The sequence below is a fragment of the Scatophagus argus genome, chromosome 7 (assembly GCF_020382885.2).
Source record: "Scatophagus argus isolate fScaArg1 chromosome 7, fScaArg1.pri, whole genome shotgun sequence".
Classification (NCBI taxonomy): Eukaryota; Metazoa; Chordata; class Actinopteri; family Scatophagidae; genus Scatophagus; species Scatophagus argus.
The window spans coordinates 12,803,161-12,825,751 of NC_058499.1; the positions used below are offsets into that span (position 1 = coordinate 12,803,161).

At 40.3% G+C, this 22,591-nt stretch overlaps 3 protein-coding genes across 4 annotated transcripts; 2 read left to right on the forward strand and 1 right to left on the reverse strand.

The window, feature by feature from the left end:
- The first annotated feature begins 688 nt into the window (after positions 1-688).
- ttc23 (tetratricopeptide repeat domain 23) lies at positions 689-11,275 on the forward strand. Of its 2 annotated transcripts, XM_046394396.1 has the most exons (11): positions 689-1,045; positions 1,244-1,385; positions 2,508-2,631; positions 2,915-3,071; positions 3,164-3,289; positions 7,145-7,316; positions 7,490-7,595; positions 7,968-8,095; positions 8,353-8,502; positions 10,236-10,318; positions 10,538-11,275. In XM_046394396.1, exons 1-11 carry the CDS (start codon positions 987-989, stop codon positions 10,650-10,652), a joined length of 1,362 nt encoding a protein of 453 aa, XP_046250352.1. In that variant the 5' UTR covers positions 689-986; the 3' UTR covers positions 10,653-11,275. The 2 variants fall into 2 exon arrangements, with proteins under 2 accessions (XP_046250352.1, XP_046250353.1); XM_046394397.1 differs by lacking the exon at positions 689-1,045 and having other exon boundaries at positions 1,246-1,385; positions 2,884-3,071.
- A 1,861-nt stretch (positions 11,276-13,136) lies between these two features.
- synm (synemin, intermediate filament protein) lies at positions 13,137-20,441 on the reverse strand. Its single transcript, XM_046394395.1, has 4 exons — positions 19,438-20,441; positions 18,133-18,257; positions 15,927-16,006; positions 13,137-15,386 (listed from the first exon to the last, which is right to left on the reverse strand). Exons 1-4 carry the CDS (start codon positions 20,221-20,223, stop codon positions 13,303-13,305), a joined length of 3,075 nt encoding a protein of 1,024 aa, XP_046250351.1. The 5' UTR covers positions 20,224-20,441; the 3' UTR covers positions 13,137-13,302.
- An 868-nt stretch (positions 20,442-21,309) lies between these two features.
- Positions 21,310-22,574, forward strand: pgpep1l (pyroglutamyl-peptidase I like). Its single transcript, XM_046394004.1, has 4 exons — positions 21,310-21,340; positions 21,423-21,517; positions 22,105-22,322; positions 22,394-22,574. Exons 1-4 carry the CDS (start codon positions 21,310-21,312, stop codon positions 22,572-22,574), a joined length of 525 nt encoding a protein of 174 aa, XP_046249960.1.
- The last annotated feature ends 17 nt before the right edge of the window (positions 22,575-22,591 follow it).

A 22,591-nucleotide genomic window follows, 5' to 3' on the forward strand; every position in this document is an offset into this window, starting at 1 on the left:
ATGGGCAGATCAACCTGCAAAGGAGCCACAGGACAATAATAAGCTGATGGTTTACCCTATCTTTCTTTTCTTTTTTGTCAGGTATTTGGTGAAATACCTGACCCCAGGTATACTGTGTAGAAAGTAACACAAATTAAGAATTTGCAGCATATAGGAACAAAACTAAATCAGGTTTTGAAGCTAGACTTTAAGGGCATAAATATCAGACAATAATGACCTGCCTTAAGGCCCTAATCATGTCACTTTTTGTGCTTTACTACTGCTGCTCCTTTAGCCCGGCCCCGCTATGAACTACTTACAAAGACAATATGCTTTTAAAACGTTAATTACTTACAATGACAATGGTGTAAATAAAAAAAAAATAGTGGTGTAAACTGTCCCGCCCTAACTGTTGCAGAAAAGTTAACAGGAACACCAGTTAACGCAGTTTTGTCACTGCTAATTGTGCGGCCATAGCAGCTTCCCATTTATTTTTTAAACTCTCGTTTACCTGCGTTTATAACCTGGGTTATGTACTTATCCAAAAACCTGACACGTATTTCGAGCTTTTGTCGATTTACTTCTAGGTATTATTAGACAATCACACTGTGAAATTAATGAAATACATCTAATTTGGGTTATTCAGAACGGCGCGGTTCTTGAATGCACCCCATTTCCTTTCTACTCTTCAGAAAGGTTTGTGCCAGTAATGGATCCTTTAAGTTCGCTCCCACAGCGAGTCTGGCATTGAGCAGCCTAGCTTTGTGTGACTGGCTTCTAGAGTTGAACAGAATATCACAACTGAGTTTTCGGTTATCATCGAAACGTTAAAGTGGAGAAGTAGCAGCAGTTGTTCACGCGAGGTAGCACGCGCAGTGTAACCACGGTAACAAAAAACGTCAAGAGCGTTAACTATAGATGGCGACGTTAACGCTAGCTAGCTAAAGCTATATCCATAAACTGTATGAAACAGTTCGGTATAAGTCTCACAGATACTGCTTTAAAAAATGGCTGATGATTACACAGTGACAAAATCACGATCCTGTTCCTCTGAGTCTACGGCTGAGTAAGTGATTTCTTCCTAACTCAACAGTTTAGGTAGATGATGGTACTTGCCACAACAAACCAAAAGGGGGAAAAAACGAGTATTATCTGCATGAACACCGTATTAACTGTGCCCTAAAGTGTGTCTGTATTTCTTCAGTCTAGTTTGAAGGTTTTTCACGGGCCCAGTAACAAAATGTTACAAAAATGTTTTCCACAGCGTGGGATCTCCTCCTTGTGACTCAGATGTTTTGAGTGCCTCGCAAACGGAATATGCAAATAGGGACTTTGTTATGATGCTACCTGGAGAAAAGCTAAAATACTTGGAAAGCCGAGCTCAAGCCCATGAAGACAGCCAAGAGGTGGGTACAGTATAGTTTGCAGTCACAAGTTCACGTGAGAGCTGTTGTTTGTATTTTGCAGTTAACTGTGCTAATAAGATTTGTCTTCACAGACTGCTTTCTGCAGATCTTGTTCTTGTTTATACCACTATGACTACAATTAACAATATTATTTCCGATAGCATTTTACATGGTGAATACAGTCTTTACATGCCACAGTAGCAATTACTCCAGGGGTCTCATTTATGATAAAAAGGTCTTAAATATATGCTTGTGCTTATTCATGCTGAGAATTACAAAAAAAAAAAAAAATGGTTATGCAGTTTCTGTGAATCCCATAATGAACTTACACACCTTTAACCTCTACACCAATCAGCTGCAACATTAATACCACCTGTCTGATATTTTGTAGGCCCCCCCTTGTGCTGCCAAAACAGCTCTGACCTGTCAGGTGAAGGGACACCCTCATCAGAATTTTGGATCCTTTGGGTCCTGTGCATTGAGGGTGGAGGTTGGATTTGGATTATTCCAGTGAATCCCAGAGAGTTTTTTATCAGGTTGAAATAGGGGAGTCTGCAGGCCATTGTTGTGGTCCTTGAGATGTCCCTGAGCTGTTTTCAAAATGTGATGAGGGGCACTGCTGACGGGAGGAGCCGTTGCCATGGAGTTGTGTATTTGTTTTGCAATGTTAAGTTGGTTGGTGCGAGTCAAAGAACATCCACGTGATTGCATATCCCAAGGTTTCTCTGCAGGACATTGCAGTGTAAACAGATCATTATTGTTATTTACTTCACCTGTCAGTGGTGTTAATGTTGTGGCTGATCCGTGTACATCTCACATCAATTTAAATTGACGGCACCTTCCTTGGAATTTCCCCTGTATATAATGCTAGAAGAAACATAACATAATAAGCTCTTTTCATGAGCAACATGTAACCAGGATACTCTAAAAACCCACTCATCACCAGGATACTCATGTGCAGACTCACTGATTAGTTTTGATTAGATTAGATAAAGATATTCAGTTTACAGTTACATAAAGCAGAAAAAAGGCAGTAAATCCTCAAATCCAAGCAGCATAGAGGCAATGAATTTTCTGTGTCATGTTAAAAGGGATGCTGACAGTCATTTCCTGTATCTCTAGTTTGATGCTTGCATCCAGGACCTTGTACGTTGTGTGGCTCTGACTAGGCTGGTATATGGGGACAGACATCTGAAACTAGCCCATGCCCACGGCAGACTGGCAAAAGCATATTTCCAGTTCAAAGGTAATTTTGAAAATATAATAGTGTGAGTACATTGTAAATCTTAACTGCAGATTATGAAATGGATTTTTGATCTTTGCATGGTGCACCTACAATTTACACACCTGCTATCTGACCTCTTTTTACCCATGATAAATGCCTCGTCTTGCGACAAGAAAAAAACAACAACAACAAAACAATTAAAGTGTTGTAAATGTAAAAGACTCTTTCTCCAACCTGCCACATACTTCAGCTTAGTATGATTATTTCATCTAGCTGCCTCAATGGTGGCTCTTTGTTCCCTCAGGCTGGGGACTGCAAGCCCGCGAGCACTCGGCCCTGGCCAGGGAGCTGCTGCCTTTCTGCTCCTCCATCTCCTCCAGCAGGGAAGAAAAGCTCGAGGTTCTCATGTGTCTCCTGAGTGTACACCTCACTCAGGGAGGTGCCTCACTGATTACATCCCAATATCCTTGCCATGTTATGTTTTATACTGACATATGGAATCGAATAGAATTATCAGCTAATATCAACATGAATAAGTCCTTGACTTTTCAACCCTTGAGGAGGCAGAATCGTCTTTTCTGCAGGCAGAACATATTGTTGAGGAGCTTCATCAATGCGGTGGCATCAGTCGAGAGGAGCGGATAAAAAATGAGCTGGAAATATCCACTAGTCTATCCAGGTGAAGTAGTGGAAAAATACTTGAGTAATATTTTTTTTTTTTTTTGCATCAGCACACATGTTGTCAGGGTAGAAAAGAAGTAAGCATACAATAAATTAGAGGTTTTAATGTGGTATCTGTGGTCGATAGCACATGACAGCAGCTGCTACTCAGCTTTTCAGCATTGCTTCCTGCTAGTCATGTGATTTGCTTTATTTATTTCCTTTGACTCTTATGTTATCATGTTCATGCTGAGCCAAATATCTTCCCCGTTAGGTAACAAATCGGGTATTATCAGTGGGGATTCACAGTATAGTCTTGAAGATTTGACATTTTCACCAGTTGTTACATATATTTTTCTAATTTCAAATACTGTACTTTATATTTAAATTTGGCCACAAGATGGCAATAGATTCCTGCACATTTGCAAAAAGCCAACCTTTCACTTTTCTTCTGACCAAGTTAGGCTGGTAAAAACATCATTATTTCATGTTCTCTTACAAACAACAACTTAACTCAATTCTCCACTATCATCAATGTTGATATTTTGTTATGGTGCTCACAGATTTACTGGGTGGGGTTTTTGTTTGTTTGAGCTGTATGTAATTTACATTGTGCATTTGTTATCTGAGGACGGTATTGACCGCAGAGGTCACAAGGCTTGGGAAAACAGCGACGACTCAGTGGAACACGGTGGAGACGTGAATCACGTGCATGATAGTCTGGGAACTGTGTAGCCTGGCTAAATGAAAAAATAGCAGCCACTTGTCATAACTTAGATCACAGTGGGTGAAATTAGAAGCACAACCAGGAAATGAAGTGTAGTATCACCTGGGTTGAGATCATCCCACTAATATCTTAAATCAGGTCAAGTCAAGGTTTATTATAGCCCAGTATCAAAGCAAAGCATGCCTGAAAGCTCTGTGCATACAATAAAAATAGCAATGAGCAACACTGGCCAATAAACACATAAGAACAGGAGTGAGTTAAACTACGTACAAAGCAATACAAATGGAACACTTGGCAATATTGATTGTATTTTGAATAAGGAAATCATTAATGTTTTCACAGAGAGGTGAAAACATTTCTTTCTATGTCTCATATGTAAGCAAAAGCGGTAGTAGAGTGTGGAGTCCATTTTACAGGTAAGCTTTAGAATTAAAATCTTAGACTTTCCACTACTTCAGTATTTACAGTAAACAAGCCTTATCAGCAGCTGAGCTGAGCTACACTCATAGGAATTTGTAAATGATGCCTTCTTGGTCTGTTTCAGAGAGTCAGAGTTTGTTGACATGATTTGTGTAATTGAAAAAATGTGCAGACTCTAGCTGGCGTGTAAGCTCGCTGAATCTCTTTTGTTCGGTGATGACTAAGAATTTGGCATGCCTCTAAAAGCTCTGTCAGTCAACACTGTTGTGATGGAGGGGAATGTTCCCACTAAAGCCTGGAACAATAACCTAAGCTCAGCTCTCTTATAGATCCTGGTCCAAACTTTCTGCTCACTTTTTGATTCAGACTCAAGGTGTGCACTCATGATAAGCCAGATAGGATCTTTCATTCAAGGAAGCTTTATTGTTGAGTTTAAATTTATTGTGTGGGTCTTTTGTACATGGCCATGGTTGTCGAGGTGACTTGATTTCCTCACTTCTTTATAAGTGCTATCAGAAATCTATATTTTAGTTGACAGGCTTTATCTAAGCTTTTGAGAATATATTTAACAAATTGCCTCGTGTTGACTATTAAATTTGAAGAAATTCCCCATATTTCCAATTCATATTCCCTGCCCTGAACTTAATTATTTTGTATTATTTTAACTGTAAGTTTCAAGAGTTTGTGCTGATTCCAAAAGTAGTGGCCCTGTTCTACAATCTTTACTGTATACGTAGGAACCCTACATATGGTTGATGCTGTACACCAACCAGCACTGGTATTCTTATGCTTGGGACCCAGAGTCTGCTTGTTTTTCTTTTCAAAAAGATAGCTCTTATTCCCGATGTAATTGTCTTCCATTAGTTGGTGCAAATAAAACCAGCAGGGATTTTGTTGTAAATGGCCATGTCTGAGAGTCACTACTCAGGACTGGACAAGTATTCTTACCCATATCTATTTGAGCCACACAGTAAAAACCCTGTCTGAACACCATCAGCACCATGCAGATTTGCTGTAAGAAAGCTGTGTCTTTGGCCCTTTCTTTTTACCTTGGCTCGGTTTTTGATGTATCATTTTTCGAGTGAAAGCCAAGAGAAAACTTGCGTCAACTGTGTTCTGGAAATTTAAAAAAAAAAAAAAGAGAGAGAGCAGTGTGACTTTCTTGGCAACATATCTACAAATCCTTACTTATGTTAATTGCCTGCCCTGTGATCTCTTAGTAAATGTCAGCAGGATGTGGCATATTAGCGTTCTGCCAGAAAGTGCGTAAGGATGCAGAGTGAACGATGAGGATAGAAGGGTATTGTCTCTGTCCGTCCATGCAGGCAGAGTGGCAGTACTCAAGCCATGCAGGAATTCAGCTCTGTTTCAGACATTGCTGCTGCCCTAAAAGGACCTGAAGTGCCTGCCCCATGAACGCTTATGGGCGGGGAACTCCTAGTATCCATCATGGCCTGTTAGGATAATCTTGGATTCATGAGAAAGGGAATTTCAAAGCCAGCTCAATGTTTTTGTAACCTGTGGTGCTGACATTTAAACACTGAGCCATGAATACCCAGATTCATGTGTTATTGGGTTGTGAGCAACATAATCCTGTCAAGACTTTAGTTCCCACAGAGGCTGAGACATACTGTATGTACTCATAACACTGGATAAAACCTTAAATTAAATAGCATACAACCACATAGACCTCTACATACAGTGTGGATATGGGAAAACTGATGTGTGAAAAGGGCTTCCCCGTACTGCTGTCTGACTGCGATGTATCTAAAGATGTACAGTAGTGAGTGTTGTGTCCTCTGAGAAAGGCCACCCGCTTGAATCGAGAGCTGAATTAAATTTAGAGTCCATTAGATGGTTTGAAGCTGTTAGCAGAATAGCCTGATGGAACAAGGGTCCTTGCAGTGCTTAATGCAGCCCTCGTCTCTTCCTCCTCTCTGTGCTCTCCCACTGTATTGATTTGTAGAAGCCCAAGCAACTTTATGGTACAACAGGCAGGAAGTGGCTGTCTTTTAAAAGAGCAAACACTCTGTTGTGTGCATCAGCAAGATATGTGAGGCCACATGTATGGATGGGTGACAAACTGTTTAAATGTAGACCTCTGATCCAGACCATGCTAAGATCTTAAGCTTTGCTTTGGTCTCCTAATTCTCCTATCCCCTAATTTAGACAGCTCGGAATGTGAGTTTAAACACAATGCAGGAGTTATCTGTTGGAGTTTTGAGAGGCTGTGGTTAAAGTAAGGGGGTAAGGAGCAGTTTAACCTTCAGTCCCAGAAGAGACAGGTTTGAAATTCCAGATAGGATGCAACCAAAAACAGTTAAAAGACCAATGTGCAAGTGTTACCTATTATAGCCTGCATTACGCCAGGCACTACAGCCTTCACCACTCTGCTGGGTCTAGGTTTGGCTGGAGACCATGCAGTTACTTCAGTGATGTAAAACAGGCTCTGTATAATGAAGTAACAGGCTCATGTTTATGTACTGTACTAATAAAATGTTAAATAAATATTATGTAGCATTTTTGATTTTCTTTTTAAATCTGTAATGGTCTTCTGCATTGCTCAAGCGCACTTTGACAGAGCAAATGTTTTCAAAGATAGAGATGTAGACATGGTTATTTTTTAATCATTACTCTGCCCTCCTGCCTTATATAGTCAGCTGAACTGGTCACTGCCTTTTCTGTCTTTGGCAAGTTGTCCATTCATATGTCCTCTGTGTTCTATAGGGTCTATAAGAAACACAACAGACCAGAGGAGGCATTAATTCAGTGTGAGAGGTCTCTGCAACTGCTGAAGGACTGTGGTCAACCAGAGAAGACGTGCTCTGTCTATAGGGACATGGCTGTCATTGAACAAGACAAAGGGCACCTGGACCAAGCCATAGAACATCTCTCTAAGGCAAGGGCGTATCACCTGCACATCACAGAGTACACAGCTATATTCTAACATACAGTGTATAAACACAAGAAGGCTTCTTGAAACCGTGCCAAGCTTTGTTGTTAGGCAATGTTCCTACACCTCTTATTTGGTGATATGTGATCCGTCTTATTTCACACGGGTGTTTCTGCTAGGCTCATGCCATTGCTATGAGTCACAGCCCAGAGGAGCTGGAGGGGGCTCAGATCTCCCACAGCCTGGCCCTCATCCTTTCTGCTGCAGCAGAGCCCCATCACAATGGTGAGTCTATTCCGAGACACAAGCCAGGCCTGAATGGTTATTCACAAGGGTTTCATTAGGATTTGAACCTCACATTGTCTCTCTATATGTAAAATTTTTTAAGATAGTGTTATGGAACCTATAATTATAATAGCCATATTGACAACATGTCCAAGTCCAGTCATGTCACTACGATTTACCCGTGTCAACCATCTCAAGGAAAATGTGTGCCTCACCTACGTAAAACATGACATCTGGAAACTTAAGACAACTTGAAGAAAACTACAAAAATAATCATGTCGCGTTATGCTGTCGATTCTTGCCTTATTTTAAGTCAGAGTGCATCATTTGTGTTTTGTTGTGTGTTTTTTTTTTTCCCTCATGATGGTGTAGAGTCTGCGGGTCAGTACTTTGAGCAGTGTCTGAGCGCATACAAAAACTCTGTGGGTCCGCATGGTCCAGCCTTTCTCGCTGCCCAGGATGATTTCTGTCGTTTCCTCCTCGTGACTGGCCAGCAAGAGGTTGCACTCACACTTACAAACATACACATTTGTAAGAATAGCGAGTCACTGCAGTGATTTCCTCAGGGCAAAGAGTATCATAGAGATCTCATATTTTGACTCATGCAATTTTGAAATTTCATTATCCACACAGCTACACCGTGGAAACACACTCCAAGTTTGTGATCATCAGGGAATTTATTCCACCTGCTCAGTGGGTGTGGCTCTCACCACTGTTGGCAAGAGGTGATTTACCTGTTTTCAGTGTACCATTGTAGAGATGTGTGGAGATCCAGAGGGCTTCTCTCGCTACAAAGAGATCTACATTTGGAGATCTGAGTGTTGAGGTAGCAGACACCCTTCAGCTCATAGGAAGTGTGGAGATGACTGAGGGCAGAATGAAGCAGGCCCACAGGATCATGACAAAGGTAATCACAAGTTACAACAACACAAACAGCACAGCTAATGTTTGTTTTGGTTACAACCTGTAAATGCATATTAGAAAAGCTGGACAGAGTAGAAGGTACTGTCATCTAATGATGTTGTTCCTGCCAAAAGTATTTGAGAGGATTTAATAAAAGGCCAGGAGTCAGTGGGTGTGTCCATCTACACCAGTGAGAGGCCTGCTTAAAATATATACACAAAGAGCCCCTGTCATGTTGAGATGATCTATTTCCACCATCCTCCCTAATGCTCAGTGCTATCAGAGTCGCATGCTAATCTTGGAAAGGTGCAGTGTGCATTGCAGTCCTCTCTGGTGTAAAATATCACACAGCGTGACTTTGTGTTTCCTCAGTCTGGATGGAGCCTGACAGATGGGCAACACAACTTTGAAACCAGACTGGCAGTTTGTTAACTGCTGTCAATTAAAGGGACACTGACCCCAATTAGTGTGGTATGCCATTATGTCCTTTGAAACTAAAGTGACATTTGCATGTCTTTCAACACATTTACATTGAATAAAGAGCAGTCTTTTAATTAATGTAGTCATATTCCTTCAGATGTTACTGCTTTATTTCTTATGTAATGAGTGTTTGGTTTTTCATATTCAGTATGAGTGCACATTTGCCGTATGAGCTCAGTTCTGCCAAATGTCAAACATACAAAAATAAAACCAGTAAATGGGGATTTCTTCATACTAGTAATGACGTGTGTAAATAAAGGAGCCTGGTTGCTATGTTGGCTTTGTTTTGGCAGAGAGGGTCCAAGTCCCCCACTGCACTGACAAGGCACATCAGGGCTCACTCTCTCGACACCACGTCCGACAAGTAACCTTTGAAATACACTGACACAGAGCTGATATGTCCGGACACCCGTTTCCTGTCATCACGACACCATCTGCACTTGATTAAGTAACTTGTTTTTCCAGAGGAAACCTTGCTCTTGCAGTAGATACAGTAAATAAAAACATAGTGAACAATGGTACGCATACATACTTTCCCCCTTTCCTCTGTAGTGCTGCTGAAAAAAAAAGACCTTCCATGACATCAACCTTAGCAACAGTGAAAACATCCAAGAGGCCAGATGGATCTGTTCCAGATTACCGAGTGTTTTACTTTCCTGGTGAAGAGGGAAACTTTTCGCTCCCTTTATGCCTACTTTAACAAAGTTCTCTTCAAATCTTGTTGTTTTTGATGATTGCAGGAGTGGCATACAGACATTTGTCTTCTCTGTTGTGTCTCTGTGTATGCACCCACACTGTAATCATATCACATCTGTTTGTAGTTAAAAGTTTGGACTTTTCTGGATTTTATTCAGTTAGCCAGTATTTTTTGACATTGTCTAGAAAGAAGAAAGAAAGAAAGAAAGAAAGAAAGCAGTCATTGCTCGTTTCCCCCATTTGATTGGACTGAATGTGGAGTGGAAAGTGACTCAGGTTACTTCTTAAATTTGATAAGGACCTCAGATTCCTGGGTTGCTGCTTTGGGGTCCTCAGAATAAATCTAATGAAGTGAATCCCCCTTGTTGACCTGACACCCCGAGTGGTAAGCACAGGTGTTATCTAAACCTTGGACAGCTACAGTGGTTATTTTGGGATGTTTAGTGCATTCACATGTTGCTAGGAAGTGTTTTTTTCCCTTCTGGACTATGCAGTGCACCTCCCCTCTACCACTTACTCTGTTGTCATTGTTATTATTTTTATTATTATTATTTATTTTAGTGCCTGGAGATCCAGAATTTGTTGTATGGTCCTCAACATAAGAAGACAAAAGCTACACAAAAAGCTGTGGACATGTTGGCTCGGTAAATCTGCATAACCATTTTTATTCACTTAAAAGTATGATGAAAAGATGAGGCGGAATAACATGTGAACTTTATTGATCCCACAGTGGGGAAATTCACTTGTTGTGAATTTCCCCACTGTGGGATCAATAAAGTTCATCTTATCTTATCTTATTTTATCTTATCTTATACAAGCCTAAGAATACAGGCAATAATGCACTTGTATGGTTTGTTTTTCAGGGCACCAGAGGTGGCTGAAGGACAACAGAGACAAGGTAGAAGGAAAACAAAACCTCAAACATTTTCAGTTGTACCATCCTTTGGGAATGATGGGAACTCTATGTCCAACTCTTGAAATGTTCTTTTTTTTGTCACTACAATAACCTTGCCGGTTTAGAACTACTAAGTAGTACATAATTTTATGTATCAGGTGAAATAAGCTAGCTACAAAGAAATACTCACAATTAGAAAACATTCCTGCAGTAGATTTTTTAATTCTGTTAAGATGTCAGTCAGTCTTCACATAATGGTCAGAACCTTTTTAATCATAGAAATTCTGCCATTTGTTCAATAGATTGCTGTCAATAAAAGCAAAAGTGTTGGGGTTTGCATGAAACACTTATTGAACATTTGACTCACTCAATATAATTTAAACATCAATGGATTTTCTTTATGCTGTTGTATACATGTTTTATACTATGAAATGGCACATGATATTCAGATTACACTGTGTACATACATGTATTTACTTATCAAAGATTCCTTATTAAGCCACATTTTAAGTGCACTGATGTTATAATGTTTTTTTTTTGTTTACATTGTTTCAGTTTTTGGAATGAGATAATTTATGGAAATATGCTGTATCTCAGCAATTAAATGCAGCAAACATTTTTAAATCGACGTTTCATAGATTTGTAACAGTGAACATGTTCCTTAACGCATGGCATTCAGATTAAACATTACACTTTCAGTCAAAAAGCTAAATGTGAAGACATTGCTCACTAATTACAAAGTGTAAAGTGTAAGTGTAAGTGTAAGTGTAAGTGTAAATGTCGCTGCCACTTACAACACACGTACAAAACATGTAACCAGACTGTAACTACGGTGGACGATTTCTGCCTCTGCAACTAGTACACAACAAACCCTAATGGACACCACTAAGCTAATGATCTAAAAAATAGTCATGGTCGTGAACTTACTCATATGTTAGAGCAAAGGTGAATCCTTCAAGCCAACAAATGTCTATGAGCAAAGGGGCATGGGCAACCCAACAAGACATATTTTGCATCTAAATCAGATGTGGTTATTTATTTTTTCAGCAACACCATCATTAAATCTATTTAATTCATTAAGGTGCTGCTACTTCTTGTGATTCTTTCATCTTATTTGACAAGACTTTTTGGAGTTCTCAATGATATAATTTACCATTTTAAATTCCCAGCTCCCTGATGAGTTTTATAGATCAAAATGTTAACAGTTGAGAAATTAGAAATGCATGGTAGTCACACTTACCATATGAAGATACACATTTTACATACTTGTTTCCAGTGGATTAATCTGACAATGTAACCTGACTTTGTTTATGTAGTGGGCAGTTCTTTTTTCTTTATCACAATGTGAAATGTTATATTGTTGTGAGTAAATATAATAATCTGCAAATGCCAAACTTTGTTAGTTACTTAACAACCACTTTAAGTTACACATTTACTTTCACTACACCTCGATTTCAGACTTTAAAACTTTTCTTTTTCTTAAGACAAATTATCTTTTTCTCCACTCTCACTCACCTCAGCTACAAGAATCACTACATTCTGTACACTTCACTGACTACTGCTTAAAATAAACTATGTTCCAAGATGCAGTATATACTAAAGCTATTCCATTTGGCAACAGTGCCCAAGTCAAGAAAAATTCACGCCTCAATCTGCAAGCAGTGCTTAATATCTCATAACTCCGCATAAAACTGTAGAATGTTGGCTTTCATTAAATGTACAACAAAGTAGCTTCAACAAGACACGGACACAGCCATGATGTCATGGTTGCTGTGATGGGGTTTTGAAAATTGCCAAATGGGATATTTAAGTTGTGGAACATGTTAGTACAAAAATAGAGAAATCTAGAAAGAATAAACAAACCACTTTGAAGAATTTTTTTTTAAGTTATAAAAGGTTAACACACACCAATGCAGCACTTCATTGCTAATGACCAGATTTGCTATAGTATGTAGATGTTACAATCTTAACTAAAGCTAGCCCATATTAGTTAGCACTTAGTGTTTTTAATACAACCCTGATTCCAAAATATGGTAATGCCCTGTAAAATATAAATAAAAACAGAATGGAAACGGTTTTGCGTTGTTCACAAAGTGGTGAGCCTTGCCCCAGATTTGCTTATGAACAGCTGAGCCTTTTGGGGATCCCTTTTCAATCCCAACCATGATACTGTCACCTGTTACCAATGAACCTGTTTACCTGTGGAATGTTCCAAACAGGTGTTTTTTTGAGCAATACACAACAAAGTACATTACAACTCAGTCTTTTGTTGTCTCTGTCCCAACTTGTTTGGCGTTACTGGCATCAAATTCAGAATAAGCATATATTTACAAAAAGTTCAAACATTAAACATATTGTCTCAGTAGCTGAGTATATGTCAAGAGAGGATGAGCAAATGATCACATTTGGTTTTATTTATGGTTTACACAGCCTCCTAACTTTTTGGAATCTGGGTTGTTGCAGTACTGACACAGTTAATACTATAAAATGATGTATTAGTCTGGTAATTTTGCCTGAATAACTGAGTTTTCCTTAAATCATGTAGGTACAGTAAAAGAGTACACATATCAAATAGATACGTTATGTTTTACTGCAAAGCTTTCAGCATTATTACATTGTGTGCAAGCAGCATTAATGCCATGTCTGAGGGGGCTGATGCACTAGAACAACCTCTGTATGTGCACCTCCTAACATTGGCATGTACTGGGTTTGAAAATATTTCTGACTGACTTCTTAATCATCTGTTGGGCTTTCAAGGTAAACTGTTGCAATTCTTTTCTCTTGAGAAATCTTCACTGGGGTCTCCAAAATTTGAGATTGCAGCTTTTCTTCTGGGGCTGCCTCAGCATGGCGGCCCTGTATGTCCATCTGGAAGGTGTAAGACTTTTCTGATGGCCCCAATTTAATATGCTTCTCAGTGATTTCAGACACAGACTTTCCTTCTCTAGTGAAGCCTTTGAACTCTCCACCATATACAACATCCTCTTCTTTGGAGACTCTGAAGCTGTATCCTCCTCCTGCCCCACCCTGGAAGACTTTCTCAAGCCCAAGGTTAGATGATCTGAGACCTGCCATGATCTGCTCTTCAGATAGATCATCTCCTGTCTCCAGCAGCCCAGAATCTTCCAGGGTTTGAGAGACATTCAGCTCTGCAACTATAGTCGTGGTGCCATTGTCACTTGACTGTTGGACTTTTTTTACATCAACAGCAACATTCTGTGGACTTTCAGCCCCCACTTTGGTGAGAAAAGCTAACTCCTCCCTCAGTGGACCTGACACAGAGCTTTGTAGCTTCTCCAGAGCTCCCTTCAGCTGCTCTTTGGGCTCCAAAGATTCCTCTCTCAGGAACTCGAGAACTGACTCTTGCACTACAGGGGAGACACGAACCTCCTCTTCAATGATGCACTCTGGGAAACTCTCTTTGACAAACGAATGATCACCTGACGTGAACTTGTATTCATCGCTTTCTTCTACAATCACTCTTCTTGGGGGAAGAACTTCATCTTGATAATACCTCTCATCTGACAGGTCATCTAAGATACCATAATGACCATATGAAGTAATGCCACCACCTTCTTCAGGTTCAGAAAAATTATCATCTGGTGTGGAGACAAAATACTCATGAGGCTCTTGGTCATGGGAGAAATATGAAGATTCTGTCTCTCTAGAAGCGTCTTGAACTTGTACAGATCCGACCTTGCTGTGGTCTATATCTGTATCTGGCATGGAGGTTTTCATGGTATCACCATCACTCCTCTGAAACTGAGTGCCATGAGGGACATTTTCTAGCTCCTCAATTTGGAAATAGGTTGAAGAGGGCTCATAAAAACTAGATCTGGTCTTCTGTTCAACCTCAATCTCCTCATCACTGTGAGACTCCACTGGTTCCTCAATGATTTCCACATTGACAGACTTATTTCCCAGGTCCTCGTGGCCCTGCAGGCCACTTAACAAGTTCTTGATCATGCTTCCTGTTGCTGTGTCCTTGATGTCTTCCAGTGACACCTTTTTAACCCCTTGGTTCAGTAGTTCAGCCAACGCTGAGTCCTCAGTTATGTCCACTTCTTCCTCCACTTTGGACTCCAGTACAATCTGTGTCTTACTTGTGCCATCCTCCTGCTCAGTTTTCTCCACATGATACCTTATCTTTGAATCTCCTGAGGAGCAAACCTTTGCTTCCAGACCTGCTGGTTTTATCACTTTCTCAATTATCTCCTCCACAGACACAGAATCTAATATCTTTTTCTCACTTGTGCCTTTTATAGGCTCTGTTTTCCCTTCATTTCTGAACTCATCTCCATCTACTTTATCTTTTTCTTTTTCATCTGACACTTGCTTTTTGCATTCTCTCTGAGTTTTCATACCCAGGCTCATCATTGGAGGTGACACCACTCTGACTGATTTAGTCTCAGTAGAGATGGATTTGATGGGACTGACTTGGTTCTCTATGTCAGAGACCTGTTTGATTTTCACAGTCTTCTCCATTCCCATTGTTTTCCGTCCAGTTGGATCAATTTGGTTTTCTTTCTGTCCTATTTGTTTATCTTTGGCAGTAGTGGCAGTGGTGGTAGCAGGGGCAGAGGTGGCGGACCGAGCTTTGGTGAATGAGATCATGTCCCTTCTGGAGGCAGGACTCTGATGCCGAGTTCTGCCTGCCACTGAAATAGGAATGACCCTAGAAGGACTTATGGACCCAGAGGGAGGTGCAGGGGACCTTCTCAGGTTTGAAGATGGCGGCGTGTACCTGATATCCATATGTTGTCTGGTGTTAAAGGTGGAAGCTCTTGGGGTGTAGGGCTGGGCAGGCAGTCTGATATCTGGGACAGAGAATTAAGTAGCAGGAATTACCACACAAATACTTAAAGGAATAGTGCAACATGATTGGCTTTCTTGGCAAAATGTAGATCAAAAGATCAAAACCACTGATATTTGTTCAGAAAATATAAAGCTAGCAGCCTAGCATCACAAACGAAGTGCAAACGAACCTCCCGAGTTCACTAATGAACAAGTTCTGTCTTGTGAATACAACAATTTGTTGTTTTACTTAGGGTTATATACTAGATCGCGTTTTGACTTGGAACAATGACTTTCTGGAGTTTTGTCATCACTGTGAGGTTACCAGGCAACCAGTGAAGACTCCATGAAGTCACTGCTCATGCCTAAAAAAAAATAGTGTCACACAACTAGCCATAAAACCACAAATTTGTAGTTTTTACATACAAGTATTTGAATGATATCAATCTTCTCTAGCATGAAGGAAAATGGGCATTTGACACGATGTTCCAACTGTTCCTTTAAAAATCAGTCTTAAAATGTATTCAAACAGTAACAGCAATAATTTTTTTAAAATACAGTACCTATTATTCTTTCTCTTTGATGTTGAGTCACTTTCCTATGAGCATCTTGCAGACCCACTCTCTCGCCTTCCAGAAGAGCCCTGAACAAGCAAGAAGCAAGACAAAGATCAAATTAGTCATTGTATATCACTGATTGTCCCCCTGTTTTAATATAGTTATTTGTTCCCATATCAAAAAAAGATTCAAGACAAATACCTCACAAGATGGTGGACATCACTCAGCTCTGCCATCTCAGTGTTCTCAAACAAAGCGCAACAGGCTTACAAGACAGTGTGAACTCAAGACGTGACCATATATAGGATGGCAATCATCAAAAACATAACAAGCCACTGTCATGTAATAAAGACTGTGTAATAATTAGCTTCAACGGCTCACCTTTCCTTGGCCATGCTTCATCAAACCTACAACTTACTGAACAAACCAAAGTATCTCAAAAAGGAACAACCTCTCTGGAGAGTGCCTTCCCAAAGACTGACCTAAAAATAACAGCTACAATGCAGGGCGGTCCACACTTCCCTGTAAATCCCAAAGCAAAAGCTGACTCGTGACACATACAAAAACACATGCCACTAGAACGTCTCTGAGCAAACATTCTGTCCATTCCAAACACATAAAACAAACCAGACATGCAGAATCTGCCTTATAGAGACACAACGAAGTAGGAAATCTTCGAAAGAACTTCACAGGAATTGGCGTACTAATTACAATAATAATTTCAAGAGCTGTTGAAGACTCTATAGATAACTTGAGATATGAAGTAAGAGGTTATGGATAACTGAAAAAATACAATATTTTACTTCATATAACTTTGCTTTTCTGTTAATACGTGACCGTGTGTGATCTCTGTCAGGAACATGAAGGCTTGACATGCCAGTCTATTACATGAACAGTTAAAGTAAACGAAGGGTAAGACCAATTATCAGCCTGGCTGATTTTTAGATCAGATATTCAGCATTTTTTTTGTGTGAGTGGCAAAAATAAATTAATGTCAAAATGTGCCGCTTTTGACCGTGATGCAGCCGCCTCTCTCTCTCTCACTGTGGTCTCACTCAATGTCCCGCCCACAATGCTAGCTGACTGTTTACACATCATATGTAAATAGCCTATCAAAACTGAAGGCTACTGTGCCATGGAAGGGCAAAGATGAACACATTTGGAGACCAAAGCTTACTGCGGGGGGTTGCTTATTATATAATAATACATCATAACTGTTGTTAATAGTTGATAGGTTTTGTATTAATCACAATCTCCAAAGTAACCGGTAACTAAAGTAATCAAATGTCGTGGAGAAAAAAAAAATACAATATTTGCCTCCCAATTGTAGTGGAGTGCAAGCATAAAGTAGCAGAAAATACTCAAAGTACCTCAGATTTGCACTCAAGTACAGTACTTGAGTAAATGTAGCCAATTAAGTGACATTTCATTACTGCTTAATCCACATTAAACCATAGATTATCTCCTCGATTGTTAGTAACCGATGTCGTCCCTGAAAAAACACATCGGTCAATCTCTAAAATAAACCACAGAGAAAGTTTAAGAAGAACCCTGTTAAAATCGAATATGCAGTATGTGTGGTAGCTGTAAATATGTACTATGTCTCAGTTTGTCTTATTGTTCAAATTTTTATTTGTTTGATAAAATGACTACTTAAGCTAAGGGTAACAGCTGGTTTGACCATTAATCTGTTCTTGAACAGCAGAACGAAGATTTACCTTTTAAATTTGAGCTTCCTTAATTCAATACTTCTCTGTTTAAAGCCATGTATTTCTGAGTGTACTGGCTGTATTTTTTAAAGCACATTTTCATCACTATTTAAAGAAAACCATAATCCCAATTTTTGTAATTTTGTGATTCAACTCAAGTTTGCTCAATTAAGCTTCTTGAACCAGAGGAAATATTAAAACCTTTAACAGAAATGTAGGATATTTGCTTTTTTATGGCCCCAAACTCTGCTCATACTGGCCTTTTACACTGAAGACATTTTGACATGTCAGAGCACGAAAAGAAAAAAGTGTAAGTAATAACATTAATCATGGCTGAATTCCATTTAATAGCTTCATTTTTCAGTGTTGTGGTATTGTGCATGCCAGTTCACTGTCACACTGTCAGTGCTTACTGGAGCATTAGAATAGAACTGCGCTCCTTTCCCTATAATGACATCAAAATGTCTGCAGTGACTGGACAAAAAAGTAAATGAGCTCATTACCTGTAGGCAGCCACCTCCATACCCAGATCCATCTTAACCTGAAGAAGATGCTGATGCTCTCGCATCTTTTCAGCAATAGTTTCAGCCATCACGTTTCTCTCGTGCTCCAGCTGCTCAATAATCATCTGGAGGAATAATAATAATAATAATAATAATAAAAAACAAGTTTTCACTTTGAACATTTCATTTTACAAATCTGGGGTCTGCAAATTAAGTGAACATACTGCAATCATGCTGCTTCTGTTTTAACCATAACCTTTGTGACCACATTTTATTTTATTGCAGCCTAAATTTTGTGTTGTTTCTGTCCCCAAAACTTATTTTTCTTCTAATGCAGAAGGATTGGGCACTGGCTGAACAAAATGAAGTCTGTTCTCATTAAAGACTACATTCATCATTTTGGACAACTTAATATGACTTCTGTAATTTATCCATTAGCCTTTTTTTAATATTTGACATCCTTCAGCAGATGTCATGCTTTATTTTAAATTAACCACTGGGTTAAAATGTGAGAAATTTGTTTTTGTTACAATAATGGAGATATCCTTGTAGTGTAAGACCAGCGTAGTTATTTGTAACTGACTGACCTGCTTAGGGCTCCATCTTTAGGCGGCTAATGAGGATTTGCCAGTCTGACAGCTAATTGGTTTAAGTGGCTGGTGTAATCTAGCAGCCATAAAGTACAGGGGAGATAGAATGTGGTTCAGCTACTCAAGCGATTCAATCCTTTCACACTGAGGTCAAATGTTGCATGCAAGAATCCATGCTTTTGACTGTTATGGGAACACAAATTTGTCAGCCACCACTTAGCCTGCTATCGGTAATGTGCTGGGGAGGGGGAGAGTCATCTTAATTTCACAGACAACATCTACTGCCTGTGTGCTTTTAGGACCAGATGAAGCCAGAATTAGGCCATTTCCAGGATGTCATCATAGCTGTTCCTGTTAGGAATGTCAACCTAAGTTGTGATCATATAGTAATAATTTAGATGACTGCTCAGCCTTAAAAATCAGTTTGATAGTTTGTAGCATGTTGACAGCTACAGCTGTGTCAGAGCAGTGGGTGGGGCAGGTACAAGAGGGAGTAGCCTCCCCCATCTCTTGTGGCTCACTGTGGTACAGGAGAGAAATGCCTATTTTTCCATTTATACTATGCGTGTAACGTGTTTTAATGTGAATTTTAATTTGTAGCCTATTTCACTATCGGAAATAAACCCCACAGCCTCTGGCTTCGCTTCGGTCTCGGTGAAATAGAAATGTGGTGCTTTCCCTGTACTGTTCTGTTACAATACACTTTCCCCCTCACCTGATATTCACTGCAGTCCACCCTGAATTTTTCCTGCATGTGCATCAGTTGTTCTTCAAGGAGCATTTGATTCTGGCTTTGTTTTTCCGCCTCCATGCGCACTTTGTCCAACTCTGAGGCGTACAGCATCTTTTCCCTCTGCAGGTCGCTCAGCATCGCCTGGTCCGCTTTAATCGACTGCTCCATCTCCTCCACCTTCTGCTGGTACATTTCAAAGGTCTCAATCCATCCTTCGGACAGACCGCGGGCGTACTCTTGCACCTCTTCCATGGAGGCCGCCGGAGGTCCGCGGTAAGTTTGCGTGACGACGGGCACCACCTGACGCCGGAGACGGCCCATTTCTTGCCTGTGTGCATCCTCCAAACACTTATACTCGTTCTCCAGCTGAAATAAACGCTGCTGGAGTTCAGTGTTGGTCTTGTGAGCGTGGTGAAGCTCCGTCTCGCAGCCTTTCAGGTCGCCGCTGATGTCCCTGCACACTTCAGTCTGCTCGTTGCACAGAGACCGGACCATCTGCAACTCCCGCCATAGCTTCTCCCTCTCCATCTCAGCCTGGGACTTTTCCAACGACAGCTGCCCCACCATTCTCCTCAGATCCCGCATCTCATCCTTGTACGTCGTCTCCCGTTCCGCCGCTTTCGCTTGCCTTAGTTTGTTTATTTCAGTAATCAGATGCGCATTTTCCTGCTCCAGTTGCTTCGTCCTGGAAAGGTACTGGGCAAGTCTGCTGTTGAGCTCCTGCAGCTGGTGTTTTTCGCTCTCAAAAGTTCTTCTGAAAGGCAGCATTGTGGCATCTAAATGATATGAAGTAAGTTTTTTTTTTTTGTTTGTTTGTTTGTTTTAAATGCCCTGGCTGTATGTTAACTTAGAAGGCAGGTTGTCCCGGTGCAATCTGCGTGTGAGTCTGCGGGTACGACTGTGATGTCATTTGCGATCGGTGGCCTTTGACAAGTGCAAGAGGAGAAGGAGGGCGGGTCCTGCCTCACAGGATCGTCCTAAACGCGTCCGCGTCCCTGGCAGATGTTACGCTGCATTTAAAGGCTGTGCGGAATATTCAGCTCTGACACTGTAAACTAAGAATTAAAGTTGTATACATCGAATTTAAAAAATCCAAATAAAAAAATGAAATTAAAGACGTTTAGAAAAAAAGGTTATCTACATATTCGAGTTTAGGTATAAAATAAATAGATTGTTGGTCTACATAAACTTAGCTGCCTCTCCTCTAATTGTTAGCGAACATGTGTGGTGGAAACGTGCATTTACTGTAGACTACCCGGTTACTTTCTGTACTTCTGTGTCTCTTTCTGTACTTACTCTGTACTGTATCCCGCTACCATTGTCTGACAGATGCTTGTTTTTCCTTTGTTTATTTATTAAAATAGCGGTAGCAAAAATCTAAACCGAATCTGTCGGAACAGTAAGCAAATAAGAACCCAAAAAATGGCATGCAGTGATATGGCACTTTGTAGCTTAAACAACGCTCAAGTTCCCTTATGATGAATTGTAATTTATCCTTTCCAATTCAAAAAAACAACAAACACACAGCTTTGAGTGGCACCTCACATCAATTATTTTTTAAAAAGTATAAATATGTATTATCCTAGACCTAAGTGGTAGTGGCAGTTCAGGCTTATTTTCAGGCAAAATTAAATGGGATTACACGTAAGCCTGGATGTCAGAACTTGCCGCAGGCAACTGAATGCATCATTTCCTCAATGTCTTTTCATCTTTTATTTCCCGTAGAATAGCTCCCCCAAGCGGACAAAAAGTTAAGTTGCGGTGGCTAAAATTATCTTTTTATTTTTCAGCCTCCTCATACCAAGTGCGTAGAAAACAACCCTTCCTCGCTGGCTGCATAAAGTTGACTGCGCCATGAATGAAGCAGAAGTCGTGGTCGTTACAGGTAAAAAAAAAATAATAAAGCCTTTTCTCGTGAATACATTAACTCTTCAAATCATTTTGAGGTTTTTGTCCCATTTTCTAAGGCTTTGGACCTTTCAGGCAGTTCTTAGTGAACCCCAGCTGGACAGCAGCTCAGGTAGTGTTTGAGAAGCAGCAGTCAGTGCGTTACATGCACACTGTCAGACGTTAAAGACTAACAATATCTCATATTTGTTTATTCAAAGGGGTTGAAGTCGGTCGGTTTGGGAGAACAGAATGATGTTTACATCAAGGAGGTACCAGTGAGTTATGTTCGGACGCAGAAAATCATTGCTGACGTTTGGCAAACTCTTCACCCAAAGGTAAAAATAATCAAGGGCCGTAGCCTTTGGATTTTTAGAAATACTGAAATAATAAGTCTTACCCATGAATTTATAAGCAGTTGCCAAAAATGAAGTGCCAAGATTACTAATTTGAATTGTGTTATTTTGTTTAACTCATTAGTTTGTTGGTTTTTTTGTTTGTTTTTTTCTCCCTAACAGCTCTAAATGTTCCAAATATTAATCTACACTACCAGGAATAAAATAATGATTCCTTTATTCATTAATTAATTTATCTACCTAAAACAAGTTCAGTTTGGATGTACTGTTGGAATGAACCTGTAAATATCCACCACCTTCACATGAGCTCAACTGTTCCTACAATCCTGTTTGAGATAGTAAATGTTAAAATTGTGGTCTGAGAAGATAAATATTTCACTTAACACTGTGTCTGTGTGTGTCCCAGTTTGCTGTGCATTTGGGCGTAGCCAGAGGCTCCAGTGTCGTCATTTTGGAGCAGACGGGGAAGAACAGCGGGTACAGAGATAAGGATGTGAGCGGCTTCTGTCCTGAGAATCACTGCTGCGTGGAAGGAGGACCGGAGAAACTGGACTCGGTCGTTGACATGAGGGCTGTGGTCAGACAAGCAGCGATGGATGTCATTTATTCAAGAGACGCTGGCAGGTACACATCTTTTCCTGCACCATGTTGACGGACACTGAAGAATATGAGATATTGCTTTCTGTCCTCCTCAGGTACCTTTGTGATTTTGCGTATTACTGCTCACTGTATCACGGTCAGAGGCGAGCGGCCCTCATCCATGTGCCTTCATCTGGCAGCCTGACCTCAGCTGACAGACTGGTACCTCTGCTGCAGACCCTCATTCAGATCATGCTCCACCAGCTGGAGGAGCCTTCAGACAGGCAGTCACAGTAAGCTGGATCTCATAACAA

Coding starts and splice junctions, on each gene's coding strand:
- ttc23 (XM_046394396.1), top strand. CDS start 987: ATGGCTGATGATTACACAGTGACAAAATCACGATCCTGTTCCTCTGAG. Junction 2,632..2,914: donor AGCATATTTCCAGTTCAAAG/GTAATTTTGAAA, acceptor TTGTTCCCTCAG/GCTGGGGACTGCAAGCCCGC. Junction 3,290..7,144: donor ATATCCACTAGTCTATCCAG/GTGAAGTAGTGG, acceptor TGTGTTCTATAG/GGTCTATAAGAAACACAACA.
- pgpep1l (XM_046394004.1), top strand. CDS start 21,310: ATGAATGAAGCAGAAGTCGTGGTCGTTACAG. Junction 21,341..21,422: donor AGAAGTCGTGGTCGTTACAG/GTAAAAAAAAAA, acceptor CCATTTTCTAAG/GCTTTGGACCTTTCAGGCAG. Junction 21,518..22,104: donor CAGTGCGTTACATGCACACT/GTCAGACGTTAA, acceptor TGTGTGTCCCAG/TTTGCTGTGCATTTGGGCGT.
- synm (XM_046394395.1), bottom strand. CDS start 20,223: ATGCTGCCTTTCAGAAGAACTTTTGAGAGCGAAAAACACCAGCTGCAG. Junction 18,258..19,437: donor TGGACTGCAGTGAATATCAG/GTGAGGGGGAAA, acceptor TTATTCCTCCAG/ATGATTATTGAGCAGCTGGA. Junction 16,007..18,132: donor ATGGAGGTGGCTGCCTACAG/GTAATGAGCTCA, acceptor TTGCTTGTTCAG/GGCTCTTCTGGAAGGCGAGA.